At 37.3% G+C, this 23,389-nt stretch overlaps 2 protein-coding genes across 8 annotated transcripts in view; one reads left to right on the top strand and one right to left on the bottom strand.

The window, feature by feature from the left end:
- PDIA6 (protein disulfide isomerase family A member 6) overlaps positions 1 to 12,497 on the top strand; it is a 34,490-nt gene extending 21,993 nt beyond the window's left edge. The window contains exons 8-13 of the mRNA XM_072634220.1: positions 1,024 to 1,164; positions 2,588 to 2,672; positions 2,799 to 2,871; positions 5,804 to 5,962; positions 10,103 to 10,199; positions 11,041 to 12,497. Of these exons, the coding sequence (XP_072490321.1) occupies positions 1,024 to 1,164; positions 2,588 to 2,672; positions 2,799 to 2,871; positions 5,804 to 5,962; positions 10,103 to 10,199; positions 11,041 to 11,109 (624 nt within the window). The 3' untranslated portion in view covers positions 11,110 to 12,497. The remainder of the gene's footprint in view (positions 1 to 1,023; positions 1,165 to 2,587; positions 2,673 to 2,798; positions 2,872 to 5,803; positions 5,963 to 10,102; positions 10,200 to 11,040) is intronic.
- ATP6V1C2 (ATPase H+ transporting V1 subunit C2) overlaps positions 12,435 to 23,389 on the bottom strand; it is a 58,565-nt gene continuing 47,610 nt past the window's right edge. For 4 of the 7 annotated variants that reach the window (XM_072634222.1, XM_072634221.1, XM_072634223.1 and 1 more), the window contains 7 exons: positions 22,772 to 22,840; positions 20,060 to 20,152; positions 19,587 to 19,680; positions 16,432 to 16,569; positions 15,288 to 15,385; positions 13,063 to 13,192; positions 12,435 to 12,774 (listed from right to left, as the gene is read on the bottom strand). In XM_072634222.1, the coding sequence (XP_072490323.1) occupies positions 12,685 to 12,774; positions 13,063 to 13,192; positions 15,288 to 15,385; positions 16,432 to 16,569; positions 19,587 to 19,680; positions 20,060 to 20,152; positions 22,772 to 22,840 (712 nt within the window). In that variant the 3' untranslated portion in view covers positions 12,435 to 12,684. The remainder of the gene's footprint in view (positions 12,775 to 13,062; positions 13,193 to 15,287; positions 15,386 to 16,431; positions 16,570 to 19,586; positions 19,681 to 20,059; positions 20,153 to 22,771; positions 22,841 to 23,389) is intronic. The other 3 variants (XM_072634226.1, XM_072634224.1, XM_072634227.1) reach the window with 2 other exon arrangements.

The raw sequence follows: 23,389 nt of genomic DNA on the forward strand, positions 1-23,389 counted from the left end.
AGAATTACCAAAAGAAAGGAAGAAAACTGAAAGATTCTAATGAACTTAACCACTGATTAATGTGCAGTGCTAGGGTAAATCACTGTTCTTTATTCAAAAATGAAAAACTCAAAGATACATGAAATTTGTTGAGGATAAGAATAGAAGAAAATATTTAAATCTTCCTTTCACAAATGAAAATACTGGCAGAAATATGGGGTATATAATAATGGTTAAGCAATATTCATCTTTTTCCTGGTTTCAGTATATTGTATTGAAATGGCAAGCAGCCTTTCTTTCCAACTCATCTGTGTATGGTTTGATATGAAAGTTGATGAAACAGTAGACAGACTCTTCAGCACAATTAATTGCCAGTATTGAAGTGCTAAAACTTAAAAAAAAAAATTCAGGGCAATTCTTATGTAACAGAGACAACATATAGCAGATAGTAATTTGAATTTGTATTTGAAATACATCTGGTACAACTATCCTAGGATTTGTTTGTCTGTTTTTTTAGCTGAAGGAGTGAAATTATCATGGAGGGTCTTCATTAAGATCCAAGTACCCTTAACATGAGTGTTAGGATTTGTGTAGAGAGTATTGATAATTGTGTTCAGCTTTGACATGTACTTAGAAATGAATGTGTATTTTGTAGACCTGTTTTATCCCACATTCCCATTTCCCCAACCTGTGCATGTAGATCCTTTCAAACATGGATCAGTGGCTAAGTTTAGTTTTAATAATACATTGCAAATTTAATTGATTTATTCAATTATTGAAATTATTATATTCAGTTATTATTGAAAATTCCAAAGGAAAAAAGCTTGATTGAGCCCAAAGGAAGTCATACTCAAGAAAAGAACAATTTAGACTGAATCATAGCAGTATGAGACTTCTAATATATTGCTACTTTGTGAATTCTTTGATATAGATACAAAATGAAGGTAAAAAATTTTGTTCCTTTTTTCTTTTAGTAATTTACAAAGTAGTTATTACTTTTATCTTACTCTGGTTAAAGAATTAATATTCTGCATTTTATTATAGATTGGAGGATTTCCCACAATCAAGATTTTCCAGAAAGGAGAACCACCTATGGATTACAATGGTGGGAGGACAAGATCTGACATAGTTTCCAGAGCTCTAGATTTATTTTCTGACAATGCCCCTCCACCTGAGCTCCTTGAGGTATGTCACTTTTTTAAAAATTCTATCTCAGTTTATTAATACAGAATATTTTATACTAACTTCCCTGTTTCCATGGAGGACATCACTACATTCTCTCATTATGCATTTGTAACCTCACTCTCAATTTGCCACTTCCCCTACATTCAGTTATTTGGCAAATTCCATCAATCTTTTTGCATCTCCCATATCCATCCCTTCTCTCCACTCACAAATCTGCTACCCAAGTTCAGTGTACTTCTTTTCTGTCACTTCTTTTCTGAGCTGTTGGAGTAGCCTCCTAGTTGATCTCCATGTCTTCAATATCCCTTCTGTAACCTATCTTCCATATAGCTGCCAAACTGTTAATTTCTCAAGCATAGTTCTGATAATGCCATTCACCTGTTCAAAAATCTTCATTGGTTCCTATTTTTCCAAAATGATTCCACATTACTCCTCCTCAGGCATATTATTCGTTCTGACCCAACTAGCCTACTTGCTGCTTGCTATCTTAGGATATTGTCCACTCCTACCTCCATGGGTCTGTACAGATTGTCTCCTATTCCTAGAATACTTTCCTTCCCACTTCTTGTCTCATGGAATCCTTAGTGTCCTTCAAATTACAGCTGAAGTTCTACCTCCTACATCAGGCCTGCACAAGCTGCTTGCAGTACACCAAAGGATTTCCTCTACATCCAAAGGATGTTTTGCTCTATATTTTTTGTGGGTGGCCCAAAATCCCTTTGGCATACCACAAGCCGTAAGCAGGCAAGTTGTGCTGGCCTGTCCTACATGAACCTTTTTTTTTTTTATTTACTTCAGTTGTTAGTGCTCTCTCACACCCTTCTCATTAACTCTTGTTTTCTGTTTCTCTGTGTACTTGTTGTTCCTCAATCAAACATTTCCTTAAGGGCAAGGACTATTTTGTTTTCCTCCTAACACAGTGCCTGTCACATAGTAAGCACTCAAATTTTTGCTTGGTATATTGAAATGTTGAAAATACTTTTAAAGCTGAAGTTTGAGAAATTAATTTCCAGTCTGGTTTGTGGAGACTATGAAACCTGAACTAAGTGCCCTTAGGTTGTTTCTGTTTCTTTTTATTCTAAATTGGCTCTTAGTCTTTTTGACAAACAACAGTGTTACACTGCTCTTAGGTACACAGTTGTCTTTGAATGCTTCATTTCACTTCTCTGTACTAAAATAATTGATAAGAGCAAGAATGTACAAAAGATCATAAATATAACATTTTATTTGGTTTTGTGTATCATTGTTAGATACATTCCTTAAAGTGGCGAAAGAACTTAATATATAGTAACATAAATGATGGGTTGCCTTTTTGAATAACTTTATGAAATACAGAATACTGAGTTTTTCTTTTAATTTTCTTGGCTGTTCATCTTGCAGCTTCCTAAATAATAACTGCCAGCTTCCATATTATTATTCACAGATTGTTGATGAAGCAGTTGCAAAGAAAACTTGTGAAGACCACCAGCTCTGTGTAGTTGCTGTATTGCCTCATATTCTTGATACTGGTGAGAAGAATAGAAATTCTTCCTTTGTCAGTTTTTCTTCTGACACTAACATATCCTGTAAATAGCTTTTAAATAGAGGGAGAAAAATTACATCATCTCTGACTCAGATTTTGTCTGTCTCAACAGGAGCAGCAGGCAGAAATTCTTACTTAGAAGTTCTACTAAAGTTGGCAGAGAAATACAAAAAGAAATTGTGGGGGTAAGTTATTGAGCATTTTTTCATATTTCAGAGGGTACAGGACTTCCTGGACATTGTCTTCCCTTTAGGTATCTGGAATAGTTAAGATCTTATTGTTTCTCACATTATTTTACATTTGTCTTTAGAAAGTGCATACTCTATTGGAAAATAATAGAACCTTTTCCATTAAATATAGAAGTGAAGCAAGGATGTCCATTCCCCACTACCATAAGCTTCAGCAAACTTGCAGGCGACAAAATAAATGAGCAAAAAAATGAAAAATGCATGCTCCAATTAAATGACCTTAGGATTATACAAAACATATATAGGATGATTATTAAATGGAAAAGATGAAAATGCCCACTGGACCCACGTTTTAAGTTAAGAACAGATTAACACAAAACATAAAGCTATGAGATTTTCCTCAGTCCCTAAGTCCAGGAAGATGATAGTGGTGGTGTTTGTCGTTAGAGCGCTGAGACTCTTTTATGGAGATAGAAAACAAGTTACTAAGTAAAAAAGTTGAAGTTGAGAGGGAGGTTGATTGGGCTGAAGGAAGAGTCTCTTGACTAGGTGAAAAGCTGCTAAAGGAAATCAAAGAATCTACCTTCTGTAGATCTTTGTGAGACTAAAAACACTTTATGAATGATAGTCATGCTTTATTGGTAGTATGATGTCCAAAAAGAGGCAGGATTGTATAGTGGGGAAAACTCTGAGTTTAGAGTCATTAGAAGGCAAGAGTTGAGTCTTTGTTCTGACATTTAGCAAATGTCAGTTTATTAGCTGCAAATCAGTTAACTATCTTAAGCTTCAGTTTTTTATGAATAAAATGAGCTTAGGAATACTGACACCACTTATTTCTTGTCAGCATTGAAAGGATAATGTAAAGGATTTTGGTAATCCAATAAGTATCCATTTTTCTTTATACAGTAATAGCTTGTGTTCACATAGTGCTTTAAATTTTACAAAGTACATTCTTTATACACTGTACCCTATGGGGTAAGTAATAAGTAGTATTATCATTCATGTGTAGGTAAAATCCTTTATTTCTTCTCTTTCTTGGCTGTTCTCCTTGGGAAAGTTATCTGTAATCAGTGCTTCTATTTCTTTTCACTCTTTGTAACTGTAACCACTGCCAGCCTTGTCATTCAACTGAAAATTGCTGTCTCCAAAGTTACCAATGATCTCATAATTGTGAGATCTAAGGGCCTTTTCTTGTTCTTCACTCTTGACCTCTCTGCAGCCTTGGATCCTGTCAATTACCCTCTAGGTCCTGGTTCTCCTAACCTCTCTGCTCCTTTTCAGTCTCCTTTGCTGTATCTTCATCTGAGTCACAGCCTTGAGGCTCTATCCTGATCCTCTCCCTCTCTATACTGTTTCACTCAGTGATCTCATCAGCTCCCTGGATTTTCTGTTATCATTTCTGTGTTGGTGATTTTCAGATCAATTTTCTAGCCTTAATCCTCTAACCTGTGGTCTCTCAGCTCCAAATGCCTAACAACATCTCAACTTGAATGTCTTATCGATAAATTTTTAACTGAACATGTCAAAATCCACACCTTCCCCTCTTGCTAGTTTCCCTGTTATTGTTAAGGACACTGCTGTCTTCTTAGGTTCCCAAGCTTCTCAAGCATTCTCAATTCTCTGCCGTAATCAGTCATTTGCTATATCATTTCTACCATCATAACATCTTTCATATAAAGTTATGTTTGGCATTTAATTTCCTTTGTAACCTAATCCTTTCCTACCTTTCTAGTCTTCTTACGCTTTCCTCCCCAGCCATGTATACAGTAAATACTGGCCTCCTTGCAGAGATAAAATCTGACCATTTTCACTAGCTGTCCTTCATGCTTGAAATGTAATGCAGTTGTTGTAGGAGAGCTAAACTGTTTTGCCTTCCATTCTACCATCTTGAGGAGACTTTTCTACACATACTTTATAAGTGAGAAAATTTACCCATACAGCTAATATGTGTCGGAACTCTGGATTTGAATTTTCTCTTAGTTCAAGGTTCTTTCCACCACATTTTCATTGTTGTTTATCATTTTTCTTAAGGCAAAGAAAATGGGAATGCCGTTAAGGTAATTGAAGAAAGTACTGTCCACCAAAAGGAGATTGTACATCAAAGGACATTTTGCTACCCATTAAAAACACCGATTCTATCTTAACATCTCTCCCATCTGTTCCCTTCTCTCTACTTGCCCCACAACCATCCTGACTTAAGTTTTAATTAGTTCTTGCATAAACTATTGCAATAGCCTCCTAACTGCTTTTCTTTCCAAAACACCCTCTCAGCGGCCAGATTGCTATACTTAAAGTGTACCATGTCACTGGATAAAATTTAGACTTCGCTTTTGTGCATTTAAAACCCTGCACAGTCTGACTTAGACTGTCTTTTATTAGTGTAAGTTACATACTATTCTCTGGCAGACACTGTTATATTTTACATTTATATACCTAATTATATATTATACGTTGTACTATACCTTTTTATACACTTTGTTTTTTATGTTTATATGTTTTATACTTTTTATTATATATTATATATAATATGTTGTGTATATATTGTGTATTTTATATGCATATATACCAATTATATACTATTCCCTGTACATACAAACCATCCTAACTGCTGTTCCCCATACATGACATTCTGTCTCACATTATTGTGGTTCTGCTGTCAGGCCCACATGCCTAGAATGATATCCCTTCTTGCCTCTTGAAATCCCTTGTTCCCTTCAAAGCTCAGTTCAGATGCTACTTTATTCAAGAGACATTTTCTGATTTCCACAGTTTTATTTTTAATATATCCTATATTATCTTTTACATATCTCATATTTTATCTCTTTTGTATGTGGAAATGATATTTTAGGAGTGAAAAAATGACCAATCTTTTATTTTCAACTTGAGTATAATGAGTGTCCTAAGAAAGTATAAAAATATTGTTTTGTAGATGGCTGTGGACAGAAGCTGGAGCTCAGCATGAACTTGAAACTGCACTGGGAATTGGAGGTTTTGGGTACCCTGCAATGGCAGCTGTCAATACAAGGAAGATGAAATTTGCTCTTTTGAAAGGATCTTTTAGTGAGCAAGGAATCAATGAGTTTCTCAGGTAAGTGGGGAGATAAGGGTGCATAGTAGGCTTTGAAGAGAAAGCCAATTTTGTTTGAATAAACTTTTCAACCCATATTTAAATTAGTTGGTGCTTTAATTTGCTCCATTTTTTATGGCCTTTTCCTCTTAAATATTATTGATAATTCTAAAGTGGTAAATGTTAAAGAGGCAGCTAGGTGACACAACAGAGTGGTCAGGAAAACCTGAATTCAAATCCAACCTCAGATGCTTACTAGCTGTGTGAACTTCGGCAAGTCACTTAGCCTGTTTCCCTCAGTTTCCTTCTCTGGGAAATGGGCATAATAATAGCACCTACCTGTTCACAACCTGTTGCCATGAAGCTTATGAGAGAATACTTATAATTGCTTATCACAATGTCTGGCACAGAGTATGCATTATGTAAATGCTAACTTTTTATTTATAGTTAACGATAATAATATAATGATGATTTGTATGTGCTTTGTATTGAATCTTTTCATAGTTAGTTCCCAGATTTTCTGTTCCTATCTTAGCAACAGGTTTTGTTTTTATTTTATTTTTGTTTTTTAAAGATATTTTTAGCCATAAGCAAAGTTTTCATGAACCAGGGACCCAGAAGGGGCAGAGCTGGCTAGTCAAGATTCCACTGTACTTGGCTTTTGGACTCTAGTTATTTGAATATGGGTGTGTCTGACCAGGGAATTCACAGTTCTTCAAATAATATAATGAATCCACTCTAGGAAGTATTAAAAGTTTGCTAGCTTTCCTATCCTTGTTCTCTGTTCATATTCATACCTTCCATACTATACCAGAGTTTGACCTTATCCCTCATTTTGAGAAAAATACCTATCCCCTAACTCCCAGCCTAAAGAGAAGCAGCCTTCCATACAATTCTGCCTCTACTTCTGTTACATCTTCCCCAAGGTAAGGAAAGTAGTTGTCTAACTGGAAAAAACTACCATTTCATTTCTTTCTGGGTACAAAGATATTTAAAGTTAACAAAGTTACAAAAAAATTAAAATTTAAACAAAACCAAAATATAACCAAAATTAAACCAAAAAATTTAAGCTTTAAAGTAACAGAAGACTTAGTCTAGTAGCTTAGTAATATCCATAAGAAACTGAAAGCAAGATTTTACCAAATTGTGCATAAACTGAGCATGGATAATTAAGAGTACATTCTACATCTGAATATGTGAAGAAATCTTTAAATTATATGAAGTATTTTCAGATAAGTATAGGAAAAATAGTCTATAATTAATTTAGATTGAGCATAGAAATAGACATGGATGATCAAATCATTGGTTTAGGTTTTCATTTAGTAACCAAGAGAAGCAGTGTGGCATAGTAGATAGATAAATCTGCCTCCAACACATAACTGCTTTGTCACCCTAGGTAAGTCACGTAACACTGAGAGCAGTGTTCTAGGCAAATCGGTAAGTTAGGGAAAAAATGCTGGTCTCTGTTAGTAGAGGCAATTTCCTCATCTGGATGTTCTTTGTACTGATCTAGTTCCTGTTATATCACTTAGTTTAAACAGTGCCTTACAAAAAAACTTTTTATAGTGCCTCCCTTAGAAGCCTTTAATGTTCAGAAAATAGTTGTTGGGAAAGCTGTACAGCCCACCTGGGCACAGTTATTAGGCCCTACTGCTTATCACCAGATATTCTTCCCTAGGCCATAGGATAGAGGGGAAAAAGCATTATAATAGGGATCATATTATCTCTTAAAAACCTGATATAAATTTTTGTGCTCATCAGAAACATTTCAGATTTATAACTTCTTAAGAGATTAAAATGCCATGAGTAATCTAATTTTGTGTGTTCAGGGAGCCAAGTTAGTGACTTATTCTCATATTATATATATTCAACACAGCTACCTTAATGTCGTTGCTGAATCTAAAATATGGAAGAGGGATATCAGCTTCTTGATTTTTAAAAGTTAATTTTCTTCATCTTTACGATGAACTAGACTAAATCCCTAAATCTTTTCAATCCCTTTTAGCTTGATGATTCTGCAGGGCATAGCAAAGGTACTACAGGGATAGTAATTTTTTGTAATTAAAAGCATCTGACAGATTTTTTGCTTTCCCCCACTATTTTGCTTAACAAAAATAAGAGATTGGAGTAATGTATGATTGTCGTTAGTATGTGGGAGACTACATTCCACTACTGTGGAATTTGAATGAGAATAGTGTATTTTTTGTAGGAAAATTTTTCAGGGGTCAGAGTTGAGAAAATAACAATCTTATTTCTCTTGAGCTGAGTCATGGTGGGTGTGATTTGATACTTTATTTTTCCCCCAATTACAATTTTTTTTGTCATTTGGATTGGTTTTTTAATTTTTAGTTCCAATTGCCTTTCTTCCCCTCCCCCATCATTGAGAAGGCAAGCAATTTTATATAGATTATACATGTGCAGTCATGTAAAACATTTTCATATTTGCCATGTTGTGAAAGAACAAAAAGACAAAAAGGAAAGAAAAAGAAAAAGTATGCCTCAATCTGCATTCAGACTCCCATCAGTTCTTTCTCTGGAGAAGGATAACATTTTTCATCCTAAGTCCTCAGGATCACTGAGAATAAATCATTTGCAGTTGATCAACTGCAATATTGTAACTGTGTACAGTTCTATCAGTTCATATAAGTCTTTTCAGGTTTTTCTGAGAGCATTCTGTTTGTCATTTCTTATAGAGCACATTACGTTCATATGTAACAACTTGTTCAATCATTCCCCAATTGATGGGACATCCCCTCAGTTTCCAGTTCTTTGTTCTTTTCCTTTTTGTTGCTTATTTATTTCTTTGGGATACATACCAAGTACTGGTATTTGCTTGGTCAAGTGATATGCAAGGGTTTTAGGCTCCTTTGTTTTCTATCATGGCTTTTAGGTAGTCCAATAATTTTTAAATTATCTTTCCTGGATCTGTTTTCCAGATCAGTTGCTTTTCCAGTGAGAGATTTTGCTTTTTTTTTTTTTCCACTCTTTTGACACTTAGTTTCTTGATGTCTTGGCACATTTTCCCAAGCTTCAGGGTTTTTGTGTAGCTAGTTCCAGAAGCTTTCAGTTCTTCCAAGGTGGTATGACCTAAGGAAAGGTATGTTTACTACTATCCTGGCCTGTGCTCTTCTGCCCTGGAGGTGTGACCAGGGACCCTGGTCCCCACTCCCCTGCAACTACAAGCTCTGATTATACTAGTGGTCTGCCACAACCCAGATCTGTGGGGGTAGTGCAGCAGAGTCCTACCCCCAGTGCCAGCAGAAGAACCCCTGTAATCTCTTTCTGAACAGTTGTCTCATCCCCTTACCATCTGTGGACTGAGAGCTCTAGAAGCAGCCACTGCTGATTCAGTCACTCCCAAGGCTTGGTTTGCTGGAGCTGCTTCTGCTGGCATGGCCAGCACTGGACTGTGCTTCCCTCTTAGCCTTACCAACTGATCTTCTAAGTTGTCTTGGGCTAGAAAACTGATTCACCCCATGGTTTTGTGGGTTCAGCCAGTCCAGAATTTGTTCTGAGTTACTGTTTTCAAGGTGTTTGGAGGATAGCTAAGAAAAGTCCCTTCTATCTTGTCTTCACCTCCACTGAGTTGTCATGTTGTGGCTCCATAAAGACAGGTGTAATTGTATTCACTCCTCCGTGACTTAGACACCTAGAGGCTGAAGGGGCAAACTACTTACTAAAATGAAGTAAAGGTTTGATAACTTGAGAAGAAAGAAGCAGCAGTTATAGGAGACTACACAAGATCTAAGGATTTAGGGAGTGGAAGATGACTGCTTGTTCCTTGTGCAGTGTCTTGCTGCATACTGTGTCTCATAGTACTAAAACAGTACAAAAATTATGCATTCAATTGACTCAGACACTTGAACAGAACACCCTACTCTCCATGCTGCTATACCATAGTGCCCCAGCTAATCTGATGCAGGAAAAAAGACAGTTTGGGTTTGTTTTTTTCATGAAACATACCATATGCAACATACGTATTGATTATGCTTTGTACTGAAGTATGTTGTATGAGTTGACAAAACTAAGGCACAAATCAAGGTTTTGTTTTAATCAGTTATTTATATTTTCCAATCTTTAAGAATATTGAAGTCACATTGTACTTAGCTTACCAAATACATCTTTTGGGATTCAGAGATGTTTTAAATTTCTATTTTACAGAGAGCTTTCCGTTGGCCGGGGCTCCACAGCACCAGTAGGTGGCGGTGTTTTTCCTAAAATAATCACAGTAGCTCCCTGGGATGGCAAAGATGGTGAGGTAAGCATTTATATGTGCCTACTCTGTGCTAGGCACTGTGCACTTTGCAAATGTTATCTCATTTGATTCTCACAACAATCCTGCAAAGTAGATGCTGTTATATCTGTTTCACAGTTGAGGAAATTGAGGTTAAGGCTGCTTTTTATCATGTGCTGGGAGACTTCTAATTTTTATATGTATTGTATTTATATATTATATATTATTATATTATAATGGTAATTATTATATTATTATTATATTATAATGATATATCATTATATGTATTTATATATTATATACTTATTACATTATATAATTATATGAATTAAATATTAATATTATATAATTACTTATAATATCTTTTGTGTGTTTCTTTGATTTTTTATTACTGACCACTTCAGAGTCTTTTATTTTCTCATAATAAATTCATTCTCGAATAAAGAGGACCTGGTTTCAAATCTCATTGACAACTATTTGTCTTAGGCAAGTCACCCAGACTTCCTTGGTGCCTGTTCCTCATCTCTAAACTGAGGAGATTAAACCACATGAGTTCTGAGTTTTGCCCTTCCAGCTGAGATTTTATACACTATGACAGGGAACATTATGGCTTTGACCCATTCTTCATGACTGACATATATTTAAGAAACTGTATGATATTTAATCTACTATTTGATTTAGGCACATGGAAGTTGAGAGGAAAAGGTTTAAGGGGAAAGTATGGTGTGTAATAGGCATTTAACCTGTCTATAAACTTAGGAAGTTGTATATAGAAACTCTTCAAAGATCCTTCCATCATCTAGAAGTCTGACTTGTAAGGTATTACTTTGCCACCTTCAGTAAAATCCCATTTACTGTTTCACAGCTTCCAATTGAAGATGATATTGACCTCAGTGATGTAGAACTTGACGACTTAGGAAAAGATGAGTTGTGAGATATGACATATACTTCTTGGGAGCGGATTTTTCCAGCAGTGGTGGAACATCCTTTGCAATCAAATGGATATACCAGTGGCCTTTTTAAAAACTGAAGCAGCATTGTTTGGTCATTTGAAACACTGTAACAGTGAACTGTTTGCATCTCAAGAAAAACATTGAAAAATTCTATGAATTGTTGTTAACCAGTGAATTTGATTGTATTCTGTCAAATAATATTTTGAAGATAATTGATTTTTTTTGTTGTTGCTGTTAAAAACATTTTTTCCATCCCAAGTATGCTGTTTGTAGGTTCTTTAAGGCTGTTACTTTACTACGTTTTTAACTGTGATTGTTTTTCTTCATTTGAACACAATGCTTTGTTCCAGTTAAAGAATAAAAAACAAAGTATTTTTGACAGTGCCTATCATGTATGAAAACAAGTCCACATCACACAAACTTTAATTCAGGGTTTGAGGGTTGTTGACTAACAACTATCCTCACATAATAATGCCCTTTGGGTTCTTCTGTAGGTGAATAGTTAAAACACAGTATATATGCTTTTCTTTTTGAACATTTAGGGAGATGTGGCTCTCTCTGGCTTCCTTTCTCCTTACCATCTTTTTTTTTTCCTTTTTTATTTTTGTTTTCCCTGGGTCTGTTTTCTCTTATTTTAGCCATAATATTTTTGTAAACTAAATGCCTACAGCATTTACGTACAAAGTTCCCCCTTGCTTATAGCACTATTTCCAGTTTTGGGAATCCAGACAAAACTTCTAAGTGGGAAGAATTCTCTTGAGCAGAATTAGGGACAAAGCGTTTGTGAAAGCCAGGCAAAACTTCTCACATACTATTTTTAAAGTGCTCCTTGTGCCTGAAGCAGCCACATTTGCTTGAGGTTTTAATCAGTTGCTGGTTCAGGGCTTCATTTCCAATCTCCTGCTCTCAATCCTCATTTTAGGTCTCATCAAATGAATATCAGGGAACAGAACCCAGGTATACAGCTAGGCAATAAGTTTCCAAATGTTTGTTAAATGGCATGATGTACCCCATTTGTAATAGTCTTTTTCAGACTTCTATGTAAGGCATGGAACTGATTCTTAGGCCCTACTTACTTAGGACCTAGATTCTTCACTTCAACCTTGGCAAATTGTGTCTTAAGACTTTGGGGCAGGAAACAAAACTATTAGACTAAGTACAAAATAGTTGTAATTATTTTACGTTTGTACATATAATGGCTTGAATACGTGTAAAATTATCTTTAGAAAAGGGTGACTTTAGGTGTTCAGTATTATCTTAGTTTTTAATTATGTTTAAATTGAAGTCAAGAAACAATACTTCAAAGTTCAAAGACAATGGGAGCTTTTCTTTATTGTAACTTACAAAAAATAAATACAACCATAACTAATTTTGTGAGTAATTTTTGTAACATTCTAAATCCTAGATCATTTTTAAAAAAGCAGTTTCTATTCTGGTTAACTGTTTGTAAAAATTCTCTAACTTAGAGAAGACAGCACCTACAATTTAATTTGATTACATAATGAAGTAAAGCTATCTCTAGAGTTACTAAGGGTTACTGGACTTCTGAAAAAAAGCTAATCAAGAAGGCTAAGGTCAATGTGAAAGTAGACATAAGGAAAATAATCTTGATTATTTAGTTGTAATCCAGGAATATCCACAGAAGCCTAGAAAAGGAAAAAAGACTAATTAAGTACATTCTTGAAAGAGCAGGGTATTTTTTTAAGTTTTAACATTGTTCATATTTTCTATGATTCCATATTTGAAAACACTGCTTAACTCTAATTCTAACACTTGACAAGAACTTACCTAGACATTGAAACTAATTCTTTCTTCCTGCCACCCTTCACATTGATTTCACACACACGTGCGCACACATGCACACACACACATTCAGTTTTATAATAGAAATAAAATACAATTATATTACATCTTGTCATACATGATATACATACATCCAGTATACTTGCTGCTGCTACTTCATCCAGGTGTTTGAAGACTGAGTTTAGAACCTCTCTTAAACGTTTTGTGGCCTTCTTGTGGGGTTGTAAAAGCACTGCCTGAAAATTCACGGGTAGTCCATACCTTTTTCAAATGTATAAAGCATTACTGACTCAGAGTAAAAGATCAAGACCATCTTAAGATATACAGTAAAACCTCAAATAAGCACAGTGGACATTACTGACATCACTAATTTTCTGCTTGACATTTAAAGTAAATTAGTCTCAGCTTACTTGAAGTTGCTGACGTTGAATATAGTCAGTAGGCTATGAGCATCATTCTAAACATCGACGATAACAGAAGAGTGCTGAAGGTAGAGATGTATTTGATGGTCTTTTTTTAGTCCAACAGCTAGGTGGTGCAGTGGGTGGGGCACCAGCCTTTTTAGTTAGGAGGACAAGAGTTCAGATCTGGTCTTAAGCCCAACTGCCTCTTCTCCCTTGCCTCTCCCCCACCTCAGCCCCCTCCCCCCCCCAAAAAAAAATCCTGGAACATAAAGGACTTTGTATGACTAGTGCCTTCTGAAGTTCCTAGCATACTAAGGATGAAAGAAAAAAAGAACCTCAGCTTTGGAATCAAGTTACTCTAAAAAGTAAATACTGGCTAAAAATGGAAGTTGTTCTTGAACAAAAGATATATCCAAAAAAATGAGCATTTACACTAAGCTATATTTCTACAAATTGACACAAATTAATATTAAGTGCAAATAACCCTGACGCCCTCATGTTGTTCCTGCTCATTTCATCTTGTTGGCCATGCTCTCCCTAGTAATAATTAGCTAATTAACATTCTTTGTGCCCTTTTCCCTCCCCCTCCCCCAAATTGACTATATAGTACCTATTTTTATGTATATCCTCCAGATAAAGAAGATGGTCCTTGAGGGCAAGGACTGGTTTTTTTTTTATCCTATCTCTAGTACCTGGGAAATATTAAGTATTTTTTATTTCATTTTATTCTCTGGGAGGGATCTATTGAAAAAGGAAAGTGAAATAATAATTAGCAATGTTTTTTCTAAGAGAAGGCAACAGTTCCTTAAATCCCTCCTAATTCCTAAATCACAACTATTAAAGGCCTTAAGAAGATAATTATTTGCACTTAATATTAATTTGTGTCAATTTGTAGGAATTAATAAAATACTGTCAGCATCAGAAGTTGATATAAAATCTGCCACCAGCTGGCATACTTATCGTGGAACATTTCTCAAAATCCTGTTCACCCTAAAAATGTTGGCAACCTCTGGAAGGTAGAGAGCCACAGGAACATGTCAGCATAGAAGGGGAAAAGTTGAGTATATAGGCACCAACTCCCAACATGTAGAAACTTGGATTTTGAAAGATATTTTTGTTGGCTTTTCATTCAGAGCAAATGGGATCATGGGGTAGACTTTCCCTCCCATCTCTTTCCTCTACCCTACCCTCTCCTTTCCTCCTCTCTCCCTTCTCCCACTTCCAATTCTCCTTTCCCTCTCCCTCCTTCGTCCTCTTCTCCCTCCCCAGCCCTCCCCTCTATAGTGATCCTTGGTTGCAACATAGGCTTCCCTTTCATGTAGTCCTTTAGCTTTTCCTCCTCCTATCACATCCATTTCTTCTGTGGAGATTTCTCCAGGAAGATTCTGTTTTATCAACTTTAATCTACATCTAGTATTGTCCCGTTTTTCACTTCTGGAGAGAAGTGTTCTCATTCTTCTCCAAAAGCCTACCTGTTACTAGTGTTTTAACAGTCTTACAAGCTCTACCCATAGAGGTAGGCTCTATTACCTATTATAGATGATACAGGCCTGTATAATTTGTTCTACCAGTTATCTCTAAAATTCTATAAAATCTCAGCCACATAACAGTAATGATATTTCTTTAGTTTTCCTTGTGACCCTGAAAAGAAGATAAGGTAGATGTTGTCATCTCCATTTTAGAGGTGAATAAAGGGGGTTCTACATTAAAGTGAGCTGCCTGTGATCACGCAGATAGCCTCAGAGCTGGGACTTGAACCCAAGCCCTGTGCTGAGCACTTTACAAATACCTTATCTGGGTCCTCCTAACAACCTTAGGGGGAAGGTGCTTTACTCTGCAAGCAGAAGTGAAGGGACTTGCCACGGGTCACAAATTTGAACTCTCTTGATTCTAGACCAACTGCCACCTAACTGCCTTAAGAAAAATGGTATTTCTAGACTGGGTTCCCTTACCTTAGCACAGATTCAACAAATACTCTCAAAGCCTTTAGGTGAATCCAGGCAATAAACGCTTCACTGAAGTTCACCTTGAGCCAGCGCAGAAGGGGACCCTTGAAAAGAAATCAGGTTATCACCTTTCTCTCTTACCTCCAGACACATGTTAAAAGAAAATTTTAATTATGACAAAATAGTGATGTTGATAACGAGAAGCTTGCAAAAGGCAAAAAGGTGGTGGAGAAGCCACCTAGAAATCCATCTTCCAGCAAGAGAAACCAGCCCCAACTATATTATGGGGGCTGATTGACATCAAATTTCAGACTCCATTAAGTAGAGATGAAGGAAATTAGCAGCTCAGCCACCCAGCACATGCAAACTATCCATACCAATGTCTAGGAAAACTAGGGAGCCCAAAGTAAGTTCTGATACAAGGCAGATCTCAAGCTTTTGTCTGACAACAAATTCCAACTCAGGATCCTTTACAGTCTGTCATTACAAGCTATGTGTCAACAGTGCTAAGGCCAACAGTGTTCCACCAACATTCCAAGACTACATTTCAAACCAGCTTACAGCCCCAGTCCTGCTTGGCAGGGGAAAATGGCCAGATTTCAGTAGAGCTTCCCTTGATGTAGATAATGACAAAACTCATGATAATCAGTACAAGCTACAGAATCTTCTCAGGAATCTTGAAAGCACTTCACAAACAATAGCACTTGAATCCTTCCCAGCACATCAAGATATGTTGTTAGGTGGTTGAGTACCACTCTTCATTTATACAGATGGAGAAACCAAGAGAGCATAGATGAGCTACCCAATATCCAAGTGAGTTAGTGACAGAACCCATCATAAAGCCAAGGACTTATGTCTCCCAATCAGTTCCATCCACCTAGAAACCTAGGATAACCTAGCCCACCTGACCAAGAAGCACATTCATTTAGGTTATTAGGAGAAGAGGTGGAAGTGAACAAAAAGTCCTATAGGTCAGGGAAAGGCATGATTAGCAAGGGAAGGGTCCCCTTTTTCATCCCTTTTATTAATTTGAAGTCTAGGGAAAGCCACACTAGGTGATGAAAATAGTGGGGAGAGATTCATTATCAAAAGTTAAAGACCTCTCAGCCTGAAGAGGGAATAGAAAAGCTCCTCAAGCAGAATTGCTTACCTCACCCTCGCCCTCACTCTCTTTTTCTTTCTCCGTCTGCCCCGTAGTGGGCCTACCAGGGTTCCCTATCGGGGTTACCTTAACCATGTGATCCGGGAAGGTAGATGATCTCTTTTTAAGAGCAACACGTGAAGTTTGCTATAAGCATAGAAATGATTTATTAATCTTTCAGCAAACATGCATCAGAATACAAATTAACATTAAATCAATGAAAAGCATCTACAAACAAGCAAGTGAATGATGAAATTTCACATTAATCCTAGAGATTAAGTGTACAAATTAGATCTGTCATCTAACCTGGGGACACTGAAAATAGCCTGTGCCTGGCTTGGCACATTTGCTTGCTCACAAATCCAGGACCAAAGCCAATCACTGAAAGAGGGATTAAGATCACATATCATGCTTGGAATATATACAGCCTCTGCCTATATTGTGTCTTCCCTCATAGAGCAACATAAAATTTTAGTGGAATAGTCCAGGCCCTTCCTGAATCTTGAAGGAAGTCAGGGAAATAGGGGTGACAAGCTGAACTTTCCAGTCATGAGACATCCAATGCAAAGGCATGGAGATGGGAGATGGAGAGTCCTGTCTGAGAAATTGAAAGTAGACCAGCAAAACCATACTGAAGAATGTGTGTGTGTGTGTATGTGTGTGTGTGTGTGTGTGTGTGTGTTGGGGGAGGGATGTTAAGTAAAAAAAGACTGGAAGATGATGAAGAGACAGTTGCTGGTAGTGAACTCTAACTCAGGAAAGACGAGGACTGAATTTGTATATCTGAGATTTCATCTTGTCTCTGTAAACAGAAATGAAGGATCACAATGAGAACAGAAATAGAGATTTTTTCTCCTTGGTCAAGAGTAAAAGAAGAATGAACTTACTAGTTCTTAATGTATAATATAATAGATTTAAGATGAGATTAAGACAAAAAAATAGATTCTGACCTATAAACCCAACATTAACATACCTCAAACCCACCCCACCCCACCCCTACCTACCTCCATCCAAAGGCTAGTAGGCAGTATGCTACTTTCCCCATATAATATGATGAGAAGGTTGAAAGCTATTAAATGTTTAAAAGTTGGATGCCTGTTACAGAGCTCCATTTCCCTTCTTAAAGAAACCTTGGCCACACTCCTCAGGGCAAGGAAAGGGGGAGGATGGGGATTTACAGAATGTAAAATTCTAGACCAGCAATCTGATAACCCAGATGGCAGGTGTGATGCTCTTGTATAACACACTGATAAAATGGGGTGGTCTCAGGTTGGCTTGTGATGATACAGAGGGTAGTGCCAAGGGCCCCACTTAACCCCTCAGCACAGGCTTCTCAAAAGTGTCTCTGGGAATAAAAATAACTCCTAGATAGTCCAGGTCCATGACATTCACAGGTATTTTCATTAGGAAACTGGTTAGCTGGTTTCCAAGTCAGGAAGAGAGAGTGCACTGGTTCCTTAACTTGGTGGGGGGAGGGGGGAGGGGAAGGGGAAGGTGGTGCTTCAATTTTTAGTCTATTAAAAAATGTGGACAGGAATGCTAAGGGAATCTAAAGGAGAGGTGGTTCTGGGTAACAAGATTTTCTAGTTAGCTCTAAGTTAACAGACTCATAGACTTTAGCAGTGAAAGGCAACTCAGAAATCATCTACTCACACTCTTTTCTCTTTCCCAATTTAAAAAAAACAAACTGTGTTTTAGCTCTTACTTAGTATTATTTGGCAAAGTTCCACTGAGACTTGCCTCAATAAAGTCAAGTCCATTGACCAGAATTGACTTGTTCTTTAATGACTGAGGATCCTAAAGAAGCTGAGGGCCACTGTACAGAACAGAACGTCAGCTGTCATTGTTCAAAACAACATGAAAGCTGTGGGTGACTGAACACTAGAGCTGGGTCAGAAGTTGGAAGTTTTTATGTACATCTTTTCTTTCTTGTCTTATAACAGTAGGGGCAGTCACAAAATTCCAGTTAATGAAGGTTCCAGGTAATTTGTTTATGGTAGTGATAGTTTACTGTTTTTTGCTTTGTCCTGATACACATGCAAAAGGGTTATCAAAGCATGAATTGCAGTATATTCAGGATTCTTTGAGTTATCTAACTTTGACATCAAACTTGGCCAAAACACAGGATAATGTACTAACAAATACTCTTCCATACAAATCATGCTTCTAAAAACCTCAACAATCTTTAGAATAAACACATTTTCCTAACTTTAAAAGTACGTCATCTTTACATTTTTATTAATTTGCATAAAATTTGTATTAAGCCTTTCCCCAGGGAAGCTGAAGGACTTTTTGAACTTGCTCTCCATTCTCATGACAAGTCCTGAAATCAGTAGAGATTCACAGGATCTCAGAACCAGAGCACTTGGTGATAAGCATGGTAATAAAAGATTTCAATGGACTCTCTGAGGAAAAGGAGAAATAGAAGGCATAGGCCTTCTGGTTTCTGAAAACCTGACTAAGATTTGAGTATATGTATTATTAAGCCCACTTTACAGGAGCAAATTAAGGTATGAAAAGAAAAGCTTATTTGCCCAAAGGCCACGCAGATCGTGTTTAAAAATGGAAAGAGTCTGTTAACTATCATTATATGCTAAACTAAGCTTCCTTCACATAGTATAAAGTTCACATGCTATTGTTGGAGGACACTCTTTTAGGCAGATGGCTTACTAAAAACATGGGTAGGTGAAGACGAGGTGGTTACTTGGTACATATGGACACCAGGCACCACTCCCTTGAAACTGTGGTCAAGAGTGGTCTGACTAGTTTCAGCACATCTACATTATTGCCATCAACAGTGGGACTGTGTTGGTCCCTCTGACCACTGAACCTCTAAATTCAATTGGCTTCAGTGTGAGGGTACCCTAACACCCCTTTTCAAGGGCAAACTGTTCATTATCAATCCCTGTGCCTGCTTTCCTAGAGCACTTGGCACAAAGCTCCTATGAAGTCAGATGGTCCTGCCTGATGGAAGTACATGAGAATTATGAGAAGACAGTCTTCCCCAAGAACTATCTCAGAGAGTTGGGGACCAAATCAGGGAAACTTCCAAGCTTCAAAGGACCTCTTCTAGCTAAGACATCTGCCCTGGTACAAGAAATAATAGGAGAGTGTGGCAGCAAAGTTTGGAAATTCAGTAGGAAAATTCAGGCTCAAGTACTTACATACTGTTGCTTCTTTTCAGAGAGCAATTTAGACATCTCTTCCCTTTCAGTTTTAATTTCTTTTTCATCATACAAAAATTCACGGACAATGAACCTTAAAGTAAGAGAAGGGAGGGAAGGATAGAATTTGAAACTCAAAACTTAAAAAAAAAATGTTTAAAAATTGTTTTAACATAAACTGGGGATGAAATAGAATATTTTTTAAAAGAAACAATATGTTAGCTAATTATTAAATGTGTAGGAAAGTCCTAGCAAACTAGCAGTCAGGAGAAAAGGCTTCAAATACTGACTTTTACCATGAAATAAATCACAAGTCTATAGTTAAGATAGAGGCACTGCAGAAAAACACATTTTCAAGCTTTCAGCTTCAAATTCAAAAGTGAAAAAATATAAATTAATGAAAGTAAATAGACAGATAAATAACTGGGTGAGTAGATAAGTAAATAAATAAAGCGATAGCCCCTAATCCTTACTTGTTTTCTCTGGCTTTGGCTTTGAAATCATCGATCACCCTCCGAAAGATCGTGACTGTAAAGAGTCCTCCCTCGTTGTCCTCAGCAATCAGTCTGTGGAAGAGAAGACCCCACTCGTGACTATACTCGAACTAAAAGGCACTGTTCTTCAGGATTTGACTTCCTACTGTTCTTTTATTTTTTTCTTTTTTGCATCTTAAGAAGCCTACAGGTCAAGGATCCATACATTTGGAAGGTTTCAGAGCTGGGAATACAGGGAATTTCCAAATTTCGACCCTGTACTCTTCATTCTGCCAGCTCCTAGATTCTCCCAACTAGATTGTAGCAGCTAAGAGATTTGGGGTATCATTAATGACAGCCAAGGATACTCTATATGTGGTCTAAAGGTTGGTCCTTTTGATGGTTGATCCTTTTGAAAGCCAAAATGTGTTGAAGTAGTAGTTAAGAGAACTGAATTTGAATCCTGGCTTTGCAATTAAGTGGATGAAGGCCCAAATGGTATATCTGCATTTGACAGGAAGTTGGGTGGAAAACTTAAGATTCTGGATGACAAAATTAGGATTCAGCAAGATCTTAACAAACTAGAAGAACAATATTTCTACATTACTTCAATAACCTAAAAGATAAGTTATTTCATCAGTGAAGATATATTTTTCCCATTTTCCAAAAAAAATATTTTCCCACTTGATGTATGTGTGTGTGTGTGTGTGTGTGTGTGTTCATCCTTCATTGCCGAAGAAGACCATGCCATCAGAGAAATAATGACATGACTTGCACTTGACTTTGTTTTGAGTGAGGGAGGGCTGTGCAGGTCACCAGCCTCACTTCTCCTCCAGAGCCATCTGAATCCAGTGACCAGATACTCATCAGGGTGACTGGAGATGACCCAGGATGAGGCAGTTGGGGTTAAGTGACTTGCCCAAGGTCACACACAGCTAGTGAGTGTCAAGTGTCTGAGGTGAGATTTGAACTCAGGTCCTCCTGACTCCTGCACTGGTGCTCTATCCACTGCACCACCTTGCTGCCCCTTCCCATTTGATAAGCCCATTGGGGACAACCAGATGCCAAGCACAATGAACTTAGCTAGTTTAAAACATAGTCTATGAACCATAGAGACCATCACCAGCCCTGCACCTAAAGTGCTTTAATCTTGGTAAACTCTGCCAGAGCCTTTGAGAACCCCAAGATCACCTGCATACCAAGATGAGTTTTGTGAATTGACACCTTCACAGTTCTGGAGTCAGAACATCTGAGTTTGAAATCTATGTGACCACAGTTGAGTCCAATGGGCCATAGTCTTCATCTTTAAAATGAGGGTTTGGTTTGATGATGATGATGATGATACATCTATAGAATGCATTAAGGTTTGCAAAAACACTTTACATATATTATCTCATCTTATCTTCACAATAATACTGAGATCGGTGCTTTTGTTATCCCCATTTTACAGAAGACAAAACAGAGTGGCAGAGGCTTAATCCCAAGGCCACACAACTACTAAATATCTTAAGGCAGGTTTTAAACTCATCTTCTCGCTCTAAATATAGGATTCTGTGGCTTTCATCTGGAAGCTAGCAGCAAGTCCTTAGTTTACAATAAGCAAACAGAAAGTAAATCACTTAACTATGTTTGCTTTCACTCTTACACTCTCTCTCTCTCTAAATATATATATGTGTGTGTGTGTGTGTGTGTGTGTGTGTGCGCGCGTCTGTCTGTCTGTCACATGTATATGTGTCTGTGTGTATATTTTGTATGTATGTATCTATATGTTACTCATCTTCCAAGGCCCATTTTCAAACATCACCTTAACATGTGATGCTTACAATATATTCTAAGACTGGGGCTATGTGTGAAGCCCCTAGGGAATTCCTTCCTCTTTTGGTCCCAGTGGAGTTAGGAAAACTGTTGTTCTGCCTTGTATCACAGGTAAATTTGTCTTTCCCTACCTACAAGACAGATTGTGAGCTCCCCAAGGAACAGGGTCATCCATGTCTTTTTTTAAATCAGACTATCTTCCCATAGATGTTTGATCATGATATAGCTATGCCAGGAAAGCATAAGTTAAAAGAGTTTCAAATAACAATAGCCCAGCAATGGACTACATGCCTGTCACCTATGGTCCAATTCATCAAAGGGCAAAGAGGTTCATCAAGTGAATTATATTCCCCCTCATCAGAGAAACTCATAAAAGTATATTCTATATTCTATGGTCCAGAGGGACTGTGACCAGCACTGGCAGAAAGAATTGCCCACACCAAAGAAATTACAGATCCTAGAAATACAGAAGAAATATTTTGTACATATGCATTATATATAGAATCCATTTTTAAATATTATGCATCTCACTATGCATAAGATGGAGCCTGTGGCTCCATAGTGAGTCCCTAGAGTGACTCAGCCTCCTAATGAAAAACACTTCCTCCTCTCTGGTCTAGTCCAAGCTCCTTCACATTTTACAGAGGAGGGAGGCCCAGAGAAAAGGGATAATTTATCCTAGGTTGCACAGGAGAAACATTGTTCTGTTTACGGCAAAGGTGGGCCTAGGACCAAAGTTCAATGCCCCCCTCAGTCCCACACCTTGCCTCTTCAATTCACTACATATTCTGAAACACACAGTCTCTCTTTGAAGAAGATGTCATTTCTAAGAAGGGCAAAATCCACGGAAACAAATGCCCTGACAGGCCAGGGACCTGGTGTAAGAGTTTGACTTACTTGGTTGACCGAGGCACCACCATGTCTGAGAGAGACTCATATCTTTTTTGCCACTGTGAATAGTTTGGCCTTCAAGCAACAGAGAACACAACTTCAGTTAGCAACAGCAAAGACAAAAATAAAGTACAACTCCAAAGTGTTGTCATTAAAGTTCACAAGAGCACTTTCCTCACAAGCATCCTGTGAAGTAAGTTTGTTATTATCTCCATTTGAAATATGAAGACCTAAAAGTCTTGAGAGGACAGCTGACTTTCCCAAGGCCTTATAAGTACTATAACTTTCTCTGGAAGAGTCCATCAGGTCCCAAGGCAGCTGGGATGGGAGGTTCCTGCCTGACACAGATCATCACTGCCAGCAGCTTCCTACTGTGGGGATTTAAATTGTCCAACCTACAATAAAAGAGACTGAGGCAGAACTCTGAGCCAATGGCACTTTAATAAAGGGTCCATGATCCCCTCTAATGAAGTTAACCTCATATCTTCCTCACAATCTAAGATGCCCCCTTCTTCCAGGGTCTTATTTTTATAAGATTTGACACCATATTTGATACCTGAACATTCTAAAGAGGCTATACAAAGTACAGAATCCCATTGGTTGATAGATTTCATTTCATAGGCC

Source organism: Notamacropus eugenii, chromosome 1 (genome assembly GCF_028372415.1).
Source record: "Notamacropus eugenii isolate mMacEug1 chromosome 1, mMacEug1.pri_v2, whole genome shotgun sequence".
In the NCBI taxonomy this organism is placed as follows: domain Eukaryota; kingdom Metazoa; phylum Chordata; class Mammalia; order Diprotodontia; family Macropodidae; genus Notamacropus; species Notamacropus eugenii.